Source organism: Mastacembelus armatus, chromosome 14, assembly GCF_900324485.2.
Source record: "Mastacembelus armatus chromosome 14, fMasArm1.2, whole genome shotgun sequence".
In the NCBI taxonomy this organism is placed as follows: Eukaryota; Metazoa; Chordata; class Actinopteri; order Synbranchiformes; family Mastacembelidae; genus Mastacembelus; species Mastacembelus armatus.
This window is the reverse complement of record NC_046646.1, coordinates 902416-922638: the sequence shown is the minus strand read 5'-3', so window position 1 is coordinate 922638 and position 20223 is coordinate 902416. Positions and strand designations below refer to the sequence as shown.

General features: G+C 40.0%; 1 protein-coding gene across 5 annotated transcripts in view; it reads left to right on the top strand.

The window, feature by feature from the left end:
* slc8a2a (solute carrier family 8 member 2a) overlaps positions 1-19770 on the top strand; it is a 31955-nt gene extending 12185 nt beyond the window's left edge. Inside the window, exons 2-13 of one of the 5 annotated variants that reach the window (XM_026328195.1) lie at positions 1798-2197; positions 3086-3223; positions 3594-3821; positions 3912-4190; positions 4779-5213; positions 7205-7566; positions 14523-14626; positions 15861-15973; positions 16791-16890; positions 17780-18049; positions 18224-18619; positions 18862-19770. In XM_026328195.1, the coding sequence (XP_026183980.1) occupies positions 1853-2197; positions 3086-3223; positions 3594-3821; positions 3912-4190; positions 4779-5213; positions 7205-7566; positions 14523-14626; positions 15861-15973; positions 16791-16890; positions 17780-18049; positions 18224-18600 (2751 nt within the window). In that variant the 5' untranslated portion in view covers positions 1798-1852 and the 3' untranslated portion in view covers positions 18601-18619; positions 18862-19770. Of the gene's footprint in view, positions 1-1797; positions 2198-3085; positions 3224-3593; positions 3822-3911; positions 4191-4778; positions 5214-7204; positions 7567-14522; positions 14627-15860; positions 15974-16790; positions 16891-17779; positions 18050-18223 lie in introns of those variants that run through there. The other 4 variants (XM_026328196.1, XM_026328194.1, XM_026328197.1 and 1 more) reach the window with 4 other exon arrangements.
* Positions 19771-20223: the final 453 nt, after the last annotated feature.

Sequence of the window (20223 nt, the reverse complement as noted above, 5' to 3'; positions counted from 1 at the left end):
TGAACGTTTTCTGCCATCCTACTGTACTCACATCTGTACATTCTCACAGTCAGTCTAGTAGTTGAGATGTTTCAGTTTGGACTGAAGTGGTAAAGACGTTGGGGCCTATACACAATGACATCCCTATAGCCATGCTGCTTAGAGTGCTATAAATACAACAGAGTAAAACAATCAATCCAAGACAACAAATGTGATCATGAATGGTCTTTATACTGGTGTACCGTATTTTCTGGACTATAAGTCGCAATTTTTTTACACTTCTGGCTTGTCTTGCGACTTATATGTGTATATTTACAGTAATTTTGTCAAGTAGTCACTAGTGTTAGATGGCACTCCTGACTCAGTTGGAGAAAATATTATACCGTTGAAAAGTAAAAACGTTTATGTTCACCCTAAACTACATGTCCTAGTGTAACACAAGTGAAAAGAGCTATACTGCAGACTTCAAAGTGCAGGTAATAAAGTCTGCAGCTGAAACAAAGTTTGGACTGAGTGTCGACATTTAGGAAACCTGAGAGGAGAACTACATGCTGCTTCATCTCCACCCACCCTGACTTGTACTCCAGTGCAAGTTAAAATATGGCAATTCTTACATGCATTGTTGCTCTTTCTTTTTGAGTGTTCATTTATTTTTTAAGTTTTCTTTTAGTACCCATATTCACCTGAGGCCCAGTGATGCAGTTCTGTCCTCTGTGGGGAACATGTCTCTCCTGCATTTCAGGCTGTAGTGTTGAACCATCCTGCTCTTTCCAATGATGTCTCATTTGTGGGAGTGTATCCACAAACACAAATGTCTGCTTGCTTGGCAACCACATTTTATGGGAGCAAGTGGGGTGAGTGATTTAAAACATGAATGTAGGATGTTTCTAAAGTTCAAATTTATTGATTTTCATGTGCATAAAATGATAGACATAAAACTTTGCCCTGGGACACTTTGATGACAGAGATAATTGGAAGGTTGTATTAACCTGTAACCTTCAACACCTTTTAACCCACTAATTCTCAGTTGAAGACTTCCTTTGTTTAACATGGTACATGTTTTGCTGTTATTTGGAGGATAATTAGTTTATTTTGTGTTGCTTGATTCATGTGTTCAGTTGGTGTCTGAACTGACCTGAGTTGTACTAGCAGCTGTGGTAGGAGGGCTGGCCATTAATTGCAGGGAAGGTAGTTTGAGCCTTGGCTCCTCCTGTTCACATGTTTAAATGACTTTACACAACACACTGGAATCCAGGTTCCTCCAGATGAGCAGGCCTGAGCCTGTAGTGTGATTGACTCAGGTCTCTGCATAGGTAAGAGCACAGCATTGCTGAAAACAGTTGAAAGGTTTTGCTTAGTAATGTTTTATTTATACATCTGTTTAATTATTTATTTTAACTTTTAGTAGGCTACCAATTTCCAGTGTTTTTATTTAAAATTTCCTATTTTGTAGTAAATTTTGTTTCTGTTCAAAATTACAAAGATGAGAGACTGATAATGTCCAGATGCCCCCTACATACTGCATATAATGAATAACATCTGAAAATTGTATTTATTTATTTATTTTCATCCACTGGACTTATTTTATCCTAAAGGTACTGAAATATCAAATATTTAATTTTTGTCTGTATCAGACCGATATGCTTTTATAAAAGTAATTCATTTCATATTATATATATATATACATATATATATTCAAATTTTAAAATTATATTTTTTTAGACAGAAGAGAGACAGTCTTAACTAATATATGGTGTAAATACATTCCACCGTATTGTATCTCGTTTTACAATAATTTGCCTCCTTCTGTGTCTCTAGGAGAGTCTTCTGGCCCATTAGCTGACCCCGAGACCCCTCCTGAACAAGGGATACCATGGAACACCCCTCTGTTCACCTCTTTCTATTCCTTTTCCTTCTCCTTGTTTTCTTCATGGCCCACCCATGTGCTTCCTTTAGGCCACAGGTTTTGGAGCAAACATCTGGCCTAGAGCAGCCTCAGCCCACAGGTAATGCTACAGGCTCTGGCAAGCGGACGTGTTCAGGCATTGTGACGTGTAAACCTGGCATCCTGCTGCCAGTGTGGTTACCTCTCAACCCTGCACTGGGGGAGCAGGTGGGGAGGGCTGTCATCTATTTCCTCTGTCTCATGTACATGTTCCTGGGTGTGTCGATCATTGCAGACCGCTTCATGGCATCCATTGAAGTCATCACCTCTCAGGTATTATTTAACTTAATGCTTTTGGTTATGTTCCCTAAGATTAACTCAAGAAAATTTCAGTGAATTCAAATTGCCATTATACCAAAGGGACTGTGTTATAATAATTATAATTATTAATTATAACTGTGGTATAATACAAATTTCGCAGTATGTCCAATTGTATTGCAGTATACTGGTAACTAAATACTGAAGTAAATGATGGAAGAAGCAACTTCAGAAAGGCACAGACACCAGAAAATCACCATGATTTGAAAAGGAAAAGATAAACTACCAAACCAACTAAGTTTAACAGTCCCTGTAAGAGAATTGAAGGAATGTTACGGTGAATTTCAATCAGAAGTCTTCATCAGTGTTGGTTCTACATGTGTTTAAGAGAAAATTAGACTGAAGTGTTCAAAATGGAAGACTTTCCCATGTCTTTTGGGAAATAATATATATACGCCACAGTTTCTGGGTTGTCCACATGTAACATGTTCTTTTAAATACATTTAGGCAGAAGTGATAGGTTGTTCACATCAGGGTTATATCTAAAGTTGGGCACACACCACATATTTTTGATAGTCTTGTAGGTTTTGTCAATTCACACTGCACACTTTAATTGGTCTTTTTGTATAATCTGAACTTGTAACTTAAAAACATCAATTGACTGGCAACAATAAGAGTTCATAAAAGAAATGGAACCCTTAACGATTTTGTCCATTTACAATTTCCTTTGACTGAATTTAAACAAAATGACTGCATCCTCAGCAATACTGAGGGAAAAGGTGAACCAACATATAGTAAGAGGGAAAAAAAAAAAACAATGGAATACTTAAATCCTATCATACTATGACTGATTACAGTAATGATTACTAAATTTAGTTGACATACAAATGTCTGTCCTTGTAGGAGAAAGAGGTGACTATCACCAAACCTAATGGTGACACTACAGTCACTACAGTGAGGATCTGGAATGAGACTGTGTCTAACCTCACACTCATGGCTCTGGGCTCCTCTGCCCCTGAGATCCTGCTTTCTGTTATTGAGGTACACATGGCATTTCAAATGTGTTTAATATGTTCAAAATGAATTAACTAACGTCATGAAGATTAGGGTAAACGGAGGCCTCCATTTAATTTTAAGAGTAAGGTATCACAACCGGCAATGTAAACAAATACAATTTCAGGTTTATTTTATCCTAAAAACAAATAAGCTCTGTTCTTACTCTAATATAGTTGTCCTTTTTTATATTCAGACTGTGTAATTCAGTATTGCCACCAAACAAGCATGTTCTAATAGATTATTGGGTTTAAGTTGTTAAATTCAGTTCCACTTAGGATTGAAAATGTCTTTGATTTGGTTCTTTATGTTTGTCTTTCTTTTGTCTTTTTTTGCCTTGAACATTTTACTTTGACAGGTGTGCGGGCACAACTTTGATGCAGGGGAGCTCGGTCCAGGAACCATAGTGGGCAGTGCTGCCTTCAATATGTTTGTGATAATTGGTCTGTGTGTGTGGGTGATCCCTGATGGAGAGTCTCGCAAAATCAAACACCTGCGAGTGTTTTTTATTACAGCTTTCTGGAGTATTTTTGCCTACATTTGGCTCTACCTTATATTGGCTGTCATCTCACCTGGGATTGTAGAGGTATGTTTCTGGATGCCATATGTTGTGCTGGTATTCTCTAGTAAATCAAATTTCTAAATAGTGTTATGCTCATATTGCTTTTATTACCAGGTGTGGGAGGCCATAGTGACACTTCTTTTTTTTCCGGTGTGTGTGGTCTTGGCTTGGATTGCTGACCGTCGCCTACTTTTCTACAAATACATGCACAAGAGTTACCGTGCTGACAAGAGGCATGGCATTGTGGTGGAAATGGAAGGTGACCTTGCTCCCAAAGGCATTGATGTGGTCATGGATGGAAAGTTGTCTGACAGTGGTTCGTGCCCTGGAAACTCCTCTAGTGTGACGGTGTCAGTGCAGACAGGCAATGAACTAGACCAGAACAAGGATGAGGTAAGACATGTGGCTCAGGGAGCGATGCTGTTGTTGACACATATTGTAAAAGCTGAAGACTTGAAGGTGTGAAATTTTAGCTTTATTTCCCTTTAAACTGAGGTGAGACTTTGTGTAAAGTAATTAGATCTCTGTAGTTGACTTTTTCTTAAAGAGGGAAGACTACTTTGTATTTTTAAAAAAGGTGAAGGAAGAGCACAAGTGAAATGTCTTCTACTCTGTTAGGACAGCTGGTGGTTCTAATGTTTTTGTAACATTGAATCTATTTAGTAACAAGGGGAATATTTTGTTTCCTAAAACTAGAAGAATTCACTGCCAGTAGGAGTCTGTGTCTGACTGTCAACAGCACAGACATCAGGAGCCTTAACAGCAGGATGCTAGTTGGTAGAAGGCTCAGCAGTAGGAGCTCTAAAGTTTTTATTCACATTGATCCTTACACTGGTTCAAGAAACATTTTTCTCAGTCGAACCCCTTAGCAAGCTCTGGAGCAGTTTGTGTTTTAAGGAATATTTTTACAGAACATTTCATAAAATGTACATCTCTGTGAATATGGTGTGTTACCTCTAACTGGTTTCCTGTCTTGGATAGGCAATCTGCATCCTGAAAGACCTACAGGAGAAACATCCAGACAAAGACCTGGACAAGCTAATTGAAATGGCCAACTACTCTACCTTGGTCCATCAGAAGAAGAGCCGTGCTTTTTACCGTGTCCAGGCGACACGTATGATGATTGGTGCTGGCAATATATTAAAAAAACATGCTGCTGAGCATGCACGCCACTCAGGAGGCCATGATTCTGACAAGGCCACATGCTCGCACATTCGTTTTGAAAATGCCCAGTACCAGTGCACAGAGAACTGTGGCTCTCTCAGTCTTGGGGTGATCCTTGATGGGGGCACAGATCAGAACACTTTCTATGTGGACTACTGTACAGAAAATGGGTCTGCCAATGCTGGCGCAGACTATGAATTCACTGAGGGAACCCTGGTGTTTAAGCCAGGAGAGACCCGCAAAGAGATCAGGGTAAGCAAGAAAAAGGGACTGTGAAAGGAAGTCATTTTAGTTAAGAGTAATACAGTGGGTACGGAAAGTATTCAGACCCCTTTAAATTTTTCACTCTTTGTGTCATTGCAGCCATTTGCCAAAATCAAAAAAGTTCATTTTATTTCTCATTAATGTACACTCAGCACCCCATCTTGACAGAAAAACCCAGAAATGTAGAAATTTTTGCAAATTTATTAAAAAAGAAAAACTGAAATATCACATGGTCATAAGTATTCAGACCCTGTGCTCAGTATTGAGTAGAAGCACCCTTTTGAGCTAGTACAGCCATGAGTCTTCTTGGGAATGATGCAACAAGTTTTTCACACCTGGATTTGGGGATCCTCTGCCATTCTTCTTTGCAGATCCTCTCCAGTTCTGTCAGGTTGGATGGTGAACGTTGGTGGACAGCCATTTTCAGGTCTCACCAGAGATGCTCAATTGGGTTTAGGTCAGGGCTCTGGCTGGGCCAGTCACAGAGTTGTTCCGAATCCACTCCTTTGTTATTTTAGCTGTGTGCTTAGGGTCATTGTCCTGTTGAAAGGTGAACCTTCAGCCCAGTCTGAGGTCCTGAGCACTCTGGAAGAGGTTAAATTCCAGGATATCTCTGTACTTGGCCGCATTCATCTTTCCTTCAATTGCAACCAGTCGTCCTGTCCCTGCAGCTGAAAAACACCCCACAACATGATGCTCCCACCACCATGTTTCACTGTAGGGATTGTATTGGGCAGGTGATGAGCAGTGGCTGGTTTTCTCCACACATACCGCTTAGAATTAACGCCAAAAAGTTCAATCCTGGTCTCATCAGACCAGAGAATCTCATTTCTCATAGTCTGGGAGTCCTTCATGTGTTTTTTGGCAAACTCTATGCAGGCTTTCATGTGTCTTGCACTGAGGAGAGGCTTCCGTCGGGCCACTCTGCCATAAAGCCCGAACTGGTGGAGGACTGCAGTGATAGTTGACTTTGTGGAACTTTCTCCCATCTCGCTACTGCATCTCTGGAGCTCAGCCACAGTGATCTTTGGGTTCTTCTTTACCTCTCTCACCAAGGCTCTTCTCCCACGATTATTCAGTTTGGCTGGATGGCCAGGTCTAGGAAGAGTTCTGGTCGTCCCAAACTTTTTCCATTTGAGGATTATGTAGGCCACTGTGCTCTTAGGAACCTTGAGTGCTGCAGAAATTCTTTTGTAACCTTGGCCAGATCTGTGCCTTGCCACAATTCTGTCTCTGAGCTCCTTGGGCAGTTCCTTCGACCTCATGATTCTCATTTGCTCTGACATGCACTGTGAGCTGTAAGGTCTTATATAGACAGGTGTGTGCCTTTCCTAATCAAGTCCAATCAGTTTAATTAAACACAGCTGGACTCCAATGAAGGAGCAGAACCATCTCAAGGAGGATCAGAAGAAATGGACAGCATGTGAGTTAAATATGAGTGTCACTGCAAAGGGTCTGAATACTTATGACCATGTGATATTTCAGTTTTTCTTTTTTAATAAATTTGCAAAAATTTCTACATTTCTGGTTTTTTCTGTCAAGATGGGGTGCTGAGTGTACATTAATGAGAAATAAAATGAACTTTTTTGATTTTGGCAAATGGCTGCAATGACACAAAGAGTGAAAAATTTAAAGGGGTCTGAATACTTTCCGTACCCACTGTATTGTTGGTGTCAATTTAAAACATTTCCCTATGTTTACTATGTGTTACTCCCTGTGTTTCCTGTTTATGTCCTCTGCTAATGTCAAAATAAGAAAAAAAAACCTAAAAATATAGCAAGTGATGTTGCAAAGATGGCTTAATACAAAGCTTTCCTGATGTGGGGAACTCCCCAGAAATTTTGCATTTTCTCTGGCTTGGTGGTTGGAGCAATAATATTTAAGGAGTTGATATCAATGAAACAGACCCAGTAAGTTGTGTTGAAGTGGGTTTGCAGTAAAGCTGTGACTGTGACCATACAATTTTATGCACTCTTCAGGTTGGTATCTTGGATGATGACATCTTTGAGGAGGACGAGCATTTCTTTGTGCGTCTACAGAACCTGAGGTTAGAGGAAGGCAGAAATGAAGGGACAGGAATGCCACCCAAGGGCAGACTAGTGGAGCCATTTGTTGCCACCATCACTATCTTGGACGATGACCACGCTGGTATTTTCAGCTTTGGTCAGAGGATGCTGCGGGTCAGTGAGAGCACAGGCACACTGACAGTGACAGTGGTGAGGAACTCAGGCTCCAGGGGCACCGTTGCTGTGCCATACCATACAGAAGATGGCAGCGCCAAGGCTGGTGTGGACTATGAAGAGACCAGAGGGGAGGTGGAGTTCACCGATGAACAGACCAGGTGAGTCACAAAATCTTTGTTTGTTGTTGTCTATGAAGGACACAGTAGTAGACATAATACAAGGGTGATAATACAAGGCTTCTTCAATATCAAATATCCTCAGCAGGACACTAGTTTTTAGCAAAAGGTATATAAGACATGCAGACATGGCCAAAATTGTACCCTTCCCTTAAAGAAAGAAAAACCCATAATGGTCACTGAAATATCTTGAAACTGACAAAAGTAATAATAAATAAAAATTTACTGAAAATTAACTAAAAATAAATCAGACATTGCTTTTGAACTGTGGTTCAACAGAAGAATTTTAAAAAACAAACTAATGAACCTGGCCTGAACAAAAATGATGGTACCTATTTTGTTGCACAACCTTTTGAGGCAATCACTGCAATCAAGTGATTTCTGCAACTCTCAATGAGATAGTACCACTCCTCGTGAGCAAACTGCTCCAGCTGTCTCAGGTAGGTAGGAAGGGTGCCTTCTCCAGACCGCATGTTTCAGCTCTTTCCACAGATGTTCAATAGAATTTAGATCAGGGCTCATAAAATAGTCAGAATAGTCCAGTATTCTGTTCTTAACCATTCTTGGGTGTTTTTAGCTGTGTGTTTTGGGTCATTATCCTGTTGGAGGACCCATGACCTGTGACTGAGACCAAACTTTCTGACACTGGGCAGCACATTTTGCTCCACACGATATTCTCCCAGAAGCTTTGTGGCTTATCAATATGCAATTTGGCACATTCCAGTTATGCTTTTTTATGATTTGCTTTTGAACAGTGGAGTCCTCCTCAGTCATCTTCCATTAAGTCCACTTTGGCTCAAACAGCGATGGATGGTGTGATCTGACACTGATGTACTTTGACCTTGGAGTTCACCTCTAATCTCTTTGGAAGTTGTTCTGGGCTCTTTGGTTACCATTTATATTATCCATCTCTTCCATCTTCTCTTGTCACCAATTTTCCTCTTGTGGCCACTTCCAGAGATGTTGGCTACAGTCCTGTGGACTTTAAACTAATGAATAATATGTGAAACTGTAGCCACAGGAACATCATCTATAATTTTATTTCTAAGCTCCTGAACCTAGCTTTCTGTGCTCCATGTTCAGTGTGGTACACACCATGATAACAAACAAACAGCACAGTGACTACTTTTCAGCCTTTAAATAGGCAGACTGACTGATTACAAGTTTGAAGACACTTGTGATGCTAATTACAGGACACACTTTAGTCTAACATATCCCTAAGGTCAAATTCTTTTCAATCTTTTCTAAGGTTACCATCATTTTTGTCCAGGTCAGTTTCATTAGTTTGTTTTTTTAAATTCTTTTTTTGCGGGATTTCGGGGATTGCCGCCACGACAGGCACCCCAGACCTTACGGCCACAGCTCCGAGCGGCCTCCAATGGAGGTGGAAAACATGGTCCAATCAGACTCAATGCCCCCAGCCTCCCTCGGGATCAGTTGACAGCTCTGCCCCTCTCTTCCAAGACATACAGCCGAAGGTGATATGACATGACTACAAAGTCAATCATCGACCTCTGGCCTAGGGTGTCCTGGTGCCATGTGCACTGATGGACACCCTTATGCTTGAATATGGTGTTCGTTATAGACAAACTGTGGCTAGCAATTCAATTCAATTCAATTCAATTCAATTTTATTTGTATAGCGCCAAATCACAATACAAATCATCTCAAGGCACTTTACAAAAACTAAAACTAAAAACCCAACAATTCCCTTATGAGCAAGCACTTGGCGACAGTGGAGAGGAAAAAACTCCCTTTAACGGAAGAAAAAAAACCTCCAGCAGAACCGGGCTCAGTTTGGGCGGCCATCTGCCTCGACCGGTTGGGGTGAGTGGATAGAGCAGAGAGAAAAGAACAGCAACAATAAACAACAAATAGACACTGCAAGTTGGTGGGGCCAGTAACTGCACATCAGCGATAAACAGCTCCAGGACCAGGGACACCTGCAGAAGGTACAGAGAGAGAGAGAGAGGGAGGGAGGGAGAGAGCACAAACTAGGGGAGAGAGAGAGCACAAGGTTAGTAACATTCAATGGTGGAATATACATGAGGTGGGAGAGAAGGGGGGGGGGGGGAGCTCAGTGCACCGATGGTCCTCAGGCAGTCTAGGCCTATAGCAGCATAACTAACTAAGGGATGGTTCAGGGTTGCCTGAAGCCAGCCCTAACTATATGCTTTGTCAAAGAGGAAGGTTTTAAGTCTAGCCTTAAAAGTACAGAGAGTGTCTGCCTCCTGAACCCAGGCTGAGAGCTGGTTCCACAGGAGAGGAGCTTGATAGCTAAAGGCTCTGCCTCCCATTCTGCTTTTGAGAACTCTGGGAACCACAAGTAGGCCTGCACTCTGAGAGCGAAGTGGTCTATTGGGATAATATGGTACTATGAGGTCTTTAAGGTATGAAGGAGCTTGATTATGAAGGGATTTGTATGTGAGAAGAAGGATTTTAAATTCTATTCTATATTTTACAGGGACCCAATGAAGAGAAGCCAATATAGGAGAAATATGATCTCTCTTGCTAGTTCCTGTCAGGACTCTGGCTGCGGCATTCTGGATTAATTGGAGGCTTTTTATTAAGATATTAGGACATCCAGATAGTAATGAGTTACAGTAATCTAGCCTTGAGGAAACAAACGCATGGACTAGTTTTTCTGCATCATTTTGAGACAGGGTGTTCCTAATTTTGGAAATGTTGCGCAGGTGAAAGAATGCAGTTCTAGAAATTTGTTTTATGTGTGAGTTAAAGGACATGTCCTGGTCAAAAATAACTCCAAGGTTTTTTACAGTAGTGCTGGAGGCCAGGGCTATGCCATCTAGAGTAGCTATAATTTTAGAAAAGTTATTTCTGAGATTTTTAGGCCCAAATATAATGACTTCTGTTTTCTCCGAGTTTAAAAGTAAAAAGTTACTGGTCATCCAAGCCTTTATGTCAGTTAGACAGGCTTGAAGTCTGGTTAACTGGTTTGTGTTAACAGGTTTAATAGATAGATATAACTGAGTGTCATCCGCATAGCAGTGGTAATTAATAGAGTGCTTCCTAATGATATATCCTAAAGGAAGCATGTACAGGGTGAACAGAATCGGTCCTAGCACAGAACCTTGTGGAACTCCATAACTAACTTTTGTTCGTGTGGAAGGTTCATCATGGACATGAACAAACTGGAATCTGTCCGATAAATAGGATTGGAACCACTTTAACGCTGTTCCTCTGATACCAATCACATGCTCCAGTCTCTGTAATAAGATGTTGTGGTCAATGGTGTCGAATGCTGCACTAAGGTCTAGGAGGACAAGTATCGAAACAAGTCCATTATCTGAGGCTAAGAGAAGATCGTTGGTAACTTTCAACAGTGCTGTTTCTGTACTATGATGTGCTCTAAATCCTGATTGGAAATCTTCAAATAGTTCATTCCTGTGTAAGTGGTCTGATAGCTGCTTAGCAACAGCTTTTTCTAGGATTTTAGAAATAAATGGCAGGTTGGATATTGGTCTATAATTAGCCAAGACTCCTGGATCAAGACTAGGCTTTTTGAGTAAAGGTTTGATTACTGCAGTCTTAAAGGCCTGTGGTACGTAGCCTGATACTAGAGATAAATTTACCAAGTCCAATAAAGATGAGTTCATTAATGGCAGGGTGCCTTTAAGCAGTCTAGTCGGGATGGGGTCCAAGAGACACGTTGATGATTTCGATGAAGCAACTACTGATGTAAATTCAGAGAGATCTATAGGAGAGAAGCAGTCTAAACATAACTGAGGTCCTACAGATGATTCAAGAGCTACTGTAGTAAAAGATTAATTTATTGCAGGTATAGGAAGCATCTGCTGAATTTTATCTCTAATAGTTGTGATTTTATTTGTAAAGAAACTCATAAATTCATCACTGCTGAGAGCTAAGGGAACACTGGGCTCAACGGAGCTGTGACTTTTTGTCAGCCTGGCTACAGTGCTGAAAAGAAACCTGGGATTGTTCTTATTTTCCTCTATTAGTGATGAATAGTATGCAGTTCTGGCTTTACGGAGAGCTTTTTTATATGTTAGTAGACTGTTTTTCCAGGCTAGAAAAATTTCCTCTAAGTTTGTGGAACGCCACTTCCTTTCCAGCCTTCGTGATGCCTGCTTTAAGGTACGAACATGTAAATTATACCATGGGGCTAGTCTTCTCTCAATCACTAACTTCTTTTTCAGAGGGGCTACAGAATCAAGCGTTTCACGCAGTGAGGTTACAGCGCTGTCAACAACATGATCAATTTGGTAGGGAGTAGGATTAAGGCAGCTGCCCTCCATTATGTTTATACTTGGCATAGATGCAAATAAAGATGGAATCATTTTCTTAAATTTATTAACAGCGTTGTCGGATAAACATCTGCTGTAGTGGAATTTTCTTCCAGACGCTGCATGATCCATCATTTTAAATTCGAAAGTTATTAAAGAATGATCTGACAAAACAGGATTTGGGGGAAAAACTATTAGATGTTCAATTTCGATGCCATAGGTCAGAACAAGATCAAGGGTGTGATTGAAACAGTGGGTGGGTTTATTAACGTTTTGAATGAAACCAATTGAATCTAATATAGAATTAAATGCAATGCTGAGGCTGTTATTTTCAACATCTACATGAATGTTAAAATCTCCCACTATAATGACTTTATCTGATCTAAGCACTAAATCAGACAGGAAGTCAGGGAATTCAGTTAAAAACTCTGAGTAAGGAACAGGTGGACGGTACAAAATGACAAGTAGAACTGGTTTTTGTGTTTTCCAGTTTGTATGTGAGAGACTAAGAGTGAGGCTCTCAAATGAGTTATAACTGTTCTGAGGATGAAAGTTTAATAATAAGTTTGACTGGAAGATTGCAGCTACTCCTCCACCTCGACCTGTGCTTCGAGGAACATGATAATTTTTATGACTGAGGGGGGTTGATTCATTCAGACTGACATATTCATCCTGCTGTAACCAGGTTTCAGTAAGATAAAGTAGGTCAATTTGGTGATCAGTTATCAAATCATTTACTAACAGAGATTTAGAAGAAAGGGACCTAATATTTAATAATCCACATTTGACAGTTCTGTTTTTCTGTTCAATAAGAGGAGTGGTCTTAATTTTTATTAAGTTTTTATGAATAACTCCTCTTCTGTTAACTTCTGATTTGTTTGATTTATATGTTCGAGGGGCAGACACAGTCTCTATGTGGTTTGAAGGGGGCGGCGGCTCTAAGGAAACTGCAGAGAAGCGTTTTAGACTGAGACAGGTATCATTATCGCTAAAGGAGGCAGAGGAATAACTAAACATGTGGCACACCGAGCAGGAGAGAGAGAGAGAGGGAGAGGCCATGTTAGCAAGCTAACTAGCTAGCTAAGCTAACCGGTAGGCCAACGAGCGCTAAGTCAGGAAATAGCAACAAACACCGGTCAAAACAGAAAGGTACCCGACCAGCACCGGAATGCAGCAGCCAGTGAACCGTTCAAAGTCTAGCCGGTTCCCAGGTGTGCCAAACCACAGCTAGTCTGCCGCCAGTCTGCAGACGAACCACACAACACACACAACACGACACGCCTGCAAGACAAAAGTGATTCGCTTACCCGGATGTTCAGCTACTCACCTCAGCACAGAATAACAGTCCAATAACAGAACACCACTTGGGTTCAGATCGGGGAGACTGTTCCTCCAAATCACGCCCACAGGGGTGGGCCCACAGAAGGGCGGCCCCACATCACTTTTTCGGGCTTTGTCCGGCTGAACCCCATGGGGGGAGACCCGGCCACTAGGCTCTTGCCAACGGGCTCCAACCCCAGGCCTAGCTCCAAGGTGGGGCCCCGGCTTTGCCATACCGGGCAACGTCGCGGTCCTTGCTGGTTTCTTCATCATAAACGGTGGTTGAACCGCTCTTGGTCTGGTCCGTCACCTAGGACCTGTTTGCCTTGGAAGACCCTGCCAGGTGCATGTAGCCCAGGACAACATAGCTCCTAGGATCATTCGGGCGCTCAAACCCCTCCACCACGATAATTTGGCAGTTCAGGGAGGGTCTTGTTGAACAACAATTCAAAAACAATGTATGATTTTTATTAATTAATTTTAAGTAAATTTTTATTTAATATTACCAACACTTATGTCCACGTGTGCAGTTAATGTTTTGGGCACTATTTGTAGGCCATTGATTTGTTGCAGTGAGTATTTACAGCAGCAGGAGGGTTAACTCAAAATATACTCGTGTGTGGGATCATGGTATTAAAAGAGCATATCAAACAGTGCAGTGTAGTATGGTTTATGTGTTTTTTTAAGGGATTTGGGCAACAAAATAATTGTTTTTGCTCCTATTAACAGTACTTCGTAGTCCGCTGTCAACTAATCCATTCATTGTCATTTTAAGCAGTTTGTTATTTAATAAGAAAAAACATTAGATTTTTAAGTTAAATGAAATTTTGAATGAAACTGTAACTGCAAATGTCTTGTCAGGTCTGCTGAACAGGTATCTTTCTAATTTTTCCCATTCAGCTAAATAATATACAAAACTGAAGTATAGTCTGATGGTCTCTAAATTTTTGGTGTAATTGCCAAATACAGTGATCAAAAAGACTCATATCCTAATTTTTAATACTGTAATACAGCACCCTCAATGCTTTTTTGGTCATGCTGTTTCAGGTTGTTAGTGCTTTAAGGAAACGGGTACCTTAATCTAACTAAAGAATCACTGTAGGTTATCAGTCACTCCAGGTGGAGCAGGTCCTTCTGACTTGACAGTCCCCGGAGTTTTAAAATGTCTAGTGATCATTTTGGTCACTTCAATTGCCGCTGTGATTTATATGGTAGAGCAAATGTTTAAGATGTCGAGATGTGTGGATTTATGCCTCTTATTATGGGCAGTTATGTTAATTGAAATTGATAGTAGTTGATTTGTTATGCAAATCAGTGTGTGTGTGTATGTTCACACATGCTTTCATATATCCAGTCAGACCTTACAAGTGCGCATTATAAATGTGGAAGAATATGAGAAGCAGGAAAGTTTCTTCATTGTGCTTGAGGACCCCAAATGGTTAAAGCGAAGACTTTCTGGTGAGTGTGTGAGAATTTTACCTTCCTCATTGATGTCTAGGTGACTTTGTGGTGTTGTGATTATGATAGTAATGACTGTGAAGATTCCCAGTCGTCGAGGTGAAGTTATATAGAGGTTGAGCTCAACCTCTAGATGATAATAATGACATAAACATGCAATAATTCATGTTGGTCACCTTTGTCAGAGCCAATAATAGAAGATTAAACACTGTCTGTTTCCCTATAGCACAAGCTTTGCAGCCAGTTGTGAATTTTGTATTGTTTAGTTGCCTGTTTCCTGTAAAATAGTGGGTCAGCAGGTTGGTGTGGAAATCAGACATGTCCTTGTTAGTGCTGGTAAAAAGAAGCCATTACATCAACAGTAGATTACATAAGCAATAGTAAAAATGTAGACCTTTTCTAGTTGTATTTTAGACACTCAAGCCAATGTGTTAAGCCTTAAAAATAGTGTTACTGTATGGTTGAATACTTCTGTCTTTTATCACAGCACTGCTGCTAAACCAGGGTAAGTTAGTTTTTGTGTGTGTGTGTGTGTGTGTGTGTCACACACACACACACACACACACATTATATATATAATATATAATATATATATATATATATATATATATATAATGTATGTGTGTGTGTGTGTTGGATGTATTACGAGAGCTGGATATGTTGCTGACACTCAGCAATGGCAAATGGCAGGAGCCATCGGGGAAACAGTAATGCACATGTGCCATGCACCCCCCACAACACAGAAGCAAACATAAAAGTAAAAAAAAAAAAATTGCTCATGCTTTAGGTGAACAGTTTTGATTCAAATGACTGTGTAGCATCTTTGAGTTTGATATCCAGTTCTCTTTAAAACGTGCATCTAGTCAGACCTAATGCTAGTAATGTCAATTTCAGTGAAGTGGATCTGTCCTGGAGGAAGACCATTCCTATCCTGGTTTACCATCAGGCCTGGGCCTATAATTATTTCAATTCCTGAACAGAAAGTTACAGGCAGTGCATTCTCCCAGGCTGTTTGTGTTTCAACATCAATTACCATTAGCAAATCTATCAAATGATGGACGCTAACCAAAGCACCTTTAAAATATGTCACTTTGATAGTGGAATGTTTTTTTTTCATCATTATGTTTTACGTTTCGGTCCCTTGGCTGAAATTTAGAATGTGAATGTGTGTGGGTTTTGCAAATAAGGTGATAAATTCTAAAGATGATTATTAGACGTATGTGCTCTCTGACAGGAAATCCCACCCCTGAGGAGGAAGAGGGCAGGAGGATCTCTGAGATGGGTAAACCCATTCTAGGAGAGCACAGCAGGCTTGAGGTCATCATAGAGGAGTCCTGTGAATTTAAGGTATGTGAGAGGCTGACAGAAAGAATTGCATTAGCAGTAGACCATCCAGTCTTTGCACTTTGTACAAATACATGGGACAAATAAGAGTATTTTATAATAAGTTCATTGGGAAACATAAAGCAGCTTTTTATTGTCATTGTTTTGAAAAGAACATTAAGTGAACTTAAAGGCTTAGATTTGGGTGACAGAAGAGTTAACTTACAGTATTTAAAAATTCTGAGTGGTATGTTCTCCTAAAAGCTTTCACAAATGAAAACTTCAGAGGCTTAGGTTGTTGCCTTATGGACAGGTTTAAATATATGTATTTTGGCTCATTAACTAAATGGTTCCCTCTTTCACACATCAGACTCCCAATGGATTAATAGACCAGGTACATTTCCTGCCAGCATGTTGTGTTGGGACTTCATAGATAAGATGTCACATCTTATAAACTCTCATTATACTGTTGTGATTATTGTACATCGTTTCTCAATTCTTAACTTTTTCATATCTTTCATATAATTTGTTGTGAGATGCACTGAAGCTATGTGTGTATCAGTATGTGCTGTGTGACTAAGGCTCACTTAATTCTGCTGCAAATTGAATTCAAATTCTGCAGTGAATTGTGAATCCAGTGGCTTTGTGTGCATACTATGTTCAGGATTTTACGCAAAGCCTAGTCTGCCTCAACTAGCTTATGAACAAAGCTTACAATAAACCTTTGAGAGTTTGATAATATAAGATAAGTCAAACTTTATTAACCCGAGAAGGGTAAATCAGGTAATTTCAGGAAATTCACATTAACCATTAATGACTTTTGTTTAATGTGTTGTGACAGAAAACTGTGGACAAACTCCTAAAGGATACAAATCTGGCTGTAGTTATTGGCACTCACTCTTGGAGGGAGCAGTTCATTGAAGCAGTCACAGTGAGTGCAGGTCAGTGGCTATTCTTTTCCTTTCTTTTTTAAACAAAGTACTCTTTGTAGAATATCTAGTTCCATCAAGCAATAGTATTGATCAGAGGCATAGTTGTAGCATAAGAGTGTGTCTCTCAGGTTTTAATTATGTTTTTGTTTTTTCTGTGGATATTACAGATTTTGCCAGTGTATTAAAACTATGTATCCGACCACTGAATTGATCAGATTTACAAACAGTGGTTTTCTCACTGAAGTAACCCTGATTTTATTAGTGCTGATCATGTACTCAATTCTTGGTATGAAAATTAACTGGTTTCAGACTTAAATAAACATGTAGAATTGTAATATTCCTTAAATTTATCTAGTTATGTTTGGTTAGCAGGCCTGTGACCAATGAAAAAATGCAGTTTATTCAAGTCTGGTTGTAAATGCTGAACATATGTTAGACCAATTGTGAACAGCATTCATTTTCAATATTGCTATTACTAAAAACATCAAAGAGGAAGAATGTAACAAAATATGGTGTTTCTAAGATTTAAGTCAGCGATGCTAGCTTGGCATGCATAAGAAATGTGTAAACAGTTCATCATTTTGGTAAATATACAAATTCAAATTCATGCCTAGCATAAAACCTGACATGTACTGTAAATATGTCAAGTTATTGTTTTATGGACTAGACTATATTGACCTTCTCATTTAACTTCACACCAAAAAGGGAATGGGCACATATAAAATCAATGAATAGGCTATATTCAGGAAAACAAATGAGTGTATGATTGCATCTCGCTACAGCTTTATTTTTTCATTTACAGCTTTATTTCACACTATAAACTTGGCTCTGACTGGCACAAAATGTCTTTGTGTTTGTATTTGATGACATGCTGTTTTTTTAATTTGGTTTTACACAGGTGATGGAGATGAGGAGGGACAGGAGCAGAGAATGCCAAACTGGCTCGACTACTTTATGCACATCTTGTGCATCTTTTGGAAGATTCTGTTTGCTTGTGTCCCACCCACTGAGTACTGGAATGGTTGGGCATGCTTCATAGTGTCAATCAGTGTCATTGGTGTCTTAACTGCCATTATTGGAGACCTGGCCTCCCATTTTGGCTGCACTGTAGGCCTGAGAGACACTGTCACTGCTGTGGTCTTTGTAGCACTGGGAACTTCACTTCCTGGTGAGCGATTCTACAACTGAACATCAGTTTTTATTTGTTAAAGCAAATACGTATACTGTGTCTCCCCAACTGAGAGGCACATGCCACAGAGGCAATGCTAAAGTCAGTTAAAGTAAGTCTTAGCCAGGCTAATAAGCACTGAAGCTTCACTGCCTTTTTACTTTTTTTCTCCAGATACATTTGCCAGTAAAGTGGCTGCCACTCAGGATCAGTATGCAGATGCATCTGTGGGAAATGTGACAGGAAGCAACGCAGTTAATGTGTTTTTGGGCATTGGGTTGGCCTGGTCCGTGGCTGCTATATACTGGGAGGTCAAAGGTAAGGTGTTCCGTGTGGACCCTGGCTCACTGGCCTTCTCCGTCACACTCTTCACTATTTTTGCCTTCTTCAGTATGGGAGTTTTGATGCTTCGTCGGAGACCATCCATAGGTGGTGAGCTGGGAGGCCCGCGGATCCCCAGAGTTCTCACTTCACTGCTTTTCTTTGGACTCTGGTTCCTTTACATCCTCTTCTCCAGCTTGGAGGCCTATTGCCATATACAAGGCTTCTGAGAGAGCACAGCTGGGGAGAGTAAGGACTGCACACTCACAGGCACACATCACCAGGACATTGACTTGGACAGTACTGTTACAGTAACTACCACTAAAAACTTGACAACTGCTGCCATCATTCATATAAAAAAAACACACTATAGATTCACACTTGCAAATCTGTTCAACAAATCCACTGAATGACATCTCCAGTCAGCAAAATTAACTGTGACAGTGCTGACCAGTGTACTAAAAAACATGCAATGACTGTTTTTGATATAGGAGAACAAATGGTCATCTTGTACTCTGTGAAGTCACTGGAGTTTGCTTCACACTGGTTTGGTGCCTGACAGCTCAGAATCTGGATTTCAAGCTTGGTCTTCTGTCTCCTCACACTTAGGGGAGATTGGATTAATTCAGATGACGACAACTGTTTCTACATGGAGGGGAAAGATTTAGTAATTATACACAAGTTCTGACATGTGAAAATCATGTTTGAAGAGGATACTTCAAAGTGTATCACCTTACTTGTACAATGGCCACTTGTCACATTGGAAACATTGCTGTGTCGAAATTGTATTTATATTTAAAGTTTGTCTGTTGTCAGTAAGCATGTACTGTACCTAGATATAATTAGCCTACTGATTACTGATTAGTAATGTAGTGTAAAACGAAATCATTTTTGCTAAGGCAACGCTCCAGTTTTTGTAGGTAAATTTAGAGCAATGTTTGAAATGGAGATTGGACTGTGAGTTGTCCTGGTGTTCAAGTTTGAATGGAACCCAGCCAGCCAACCAGGAAAAATGTCATCTGTGGCCATGATACAAAAACAAAGTTAAAGTAAAGCTTGATGGCAAACATTAGTTTAGGAGACGAGATGCTATATCTGCTGAAATTGTATTTCTCGTAAGTTATGTGATTCGAGGTATGGTTAGTGTAATATAGGCCTCCTTTTAAGCTCACTCAAAGTTTTACAGTGGTAATAATCAGAAATGCACTTTTTGCACCCAATGTTGAAATATATCTGACAAAGAATTACACAGGCAATGAATTTCCAAGACTGTGAAATGAACTAGTACTAATGTACCATTTAATGTACTGTTTGAAAGTGAGTATTCATCTAATCTTGAAATCTTACGTTCATCAATGTTGTAATTTAATGCCTTTATAATTTAATGCATTTTAACTGATATAAACAAAATATGTTGTAATTTATTGTAAATTGTTATAATTATATTGAAATATTAATGGAGTCATTGCATAGTCACCTACATTGTTTTTAATATGCTGCTGCATGTCAGCATTATAACAGAAGACGTTTATAAGGGCATAAGACACCCTGTTGTTTGACACATACAGACCTAAATCCTAGAGTAGAGGCTAGAGCACTGGAACACCGAAAAGTCATTTTTGTGGAGGGAGTCGATGGCGCCACAATACCCTTACTTTTATGCAGGTAAGACAAAAAACCAATCAAAGTCACTATCTGGCTGTCAGGATGCCAGTGCTGTGCTATGGTCTAGGGCTGTCAAACTCAAGTCCTGGAGGGCCACAGTCCAGCTGGTTTTCTAACTATTCCTGCGCCTGCAGCTTCTGATTGGCTGAACACACCTGATCCAGGTAATCAGTCGTTGGAAAGCAACT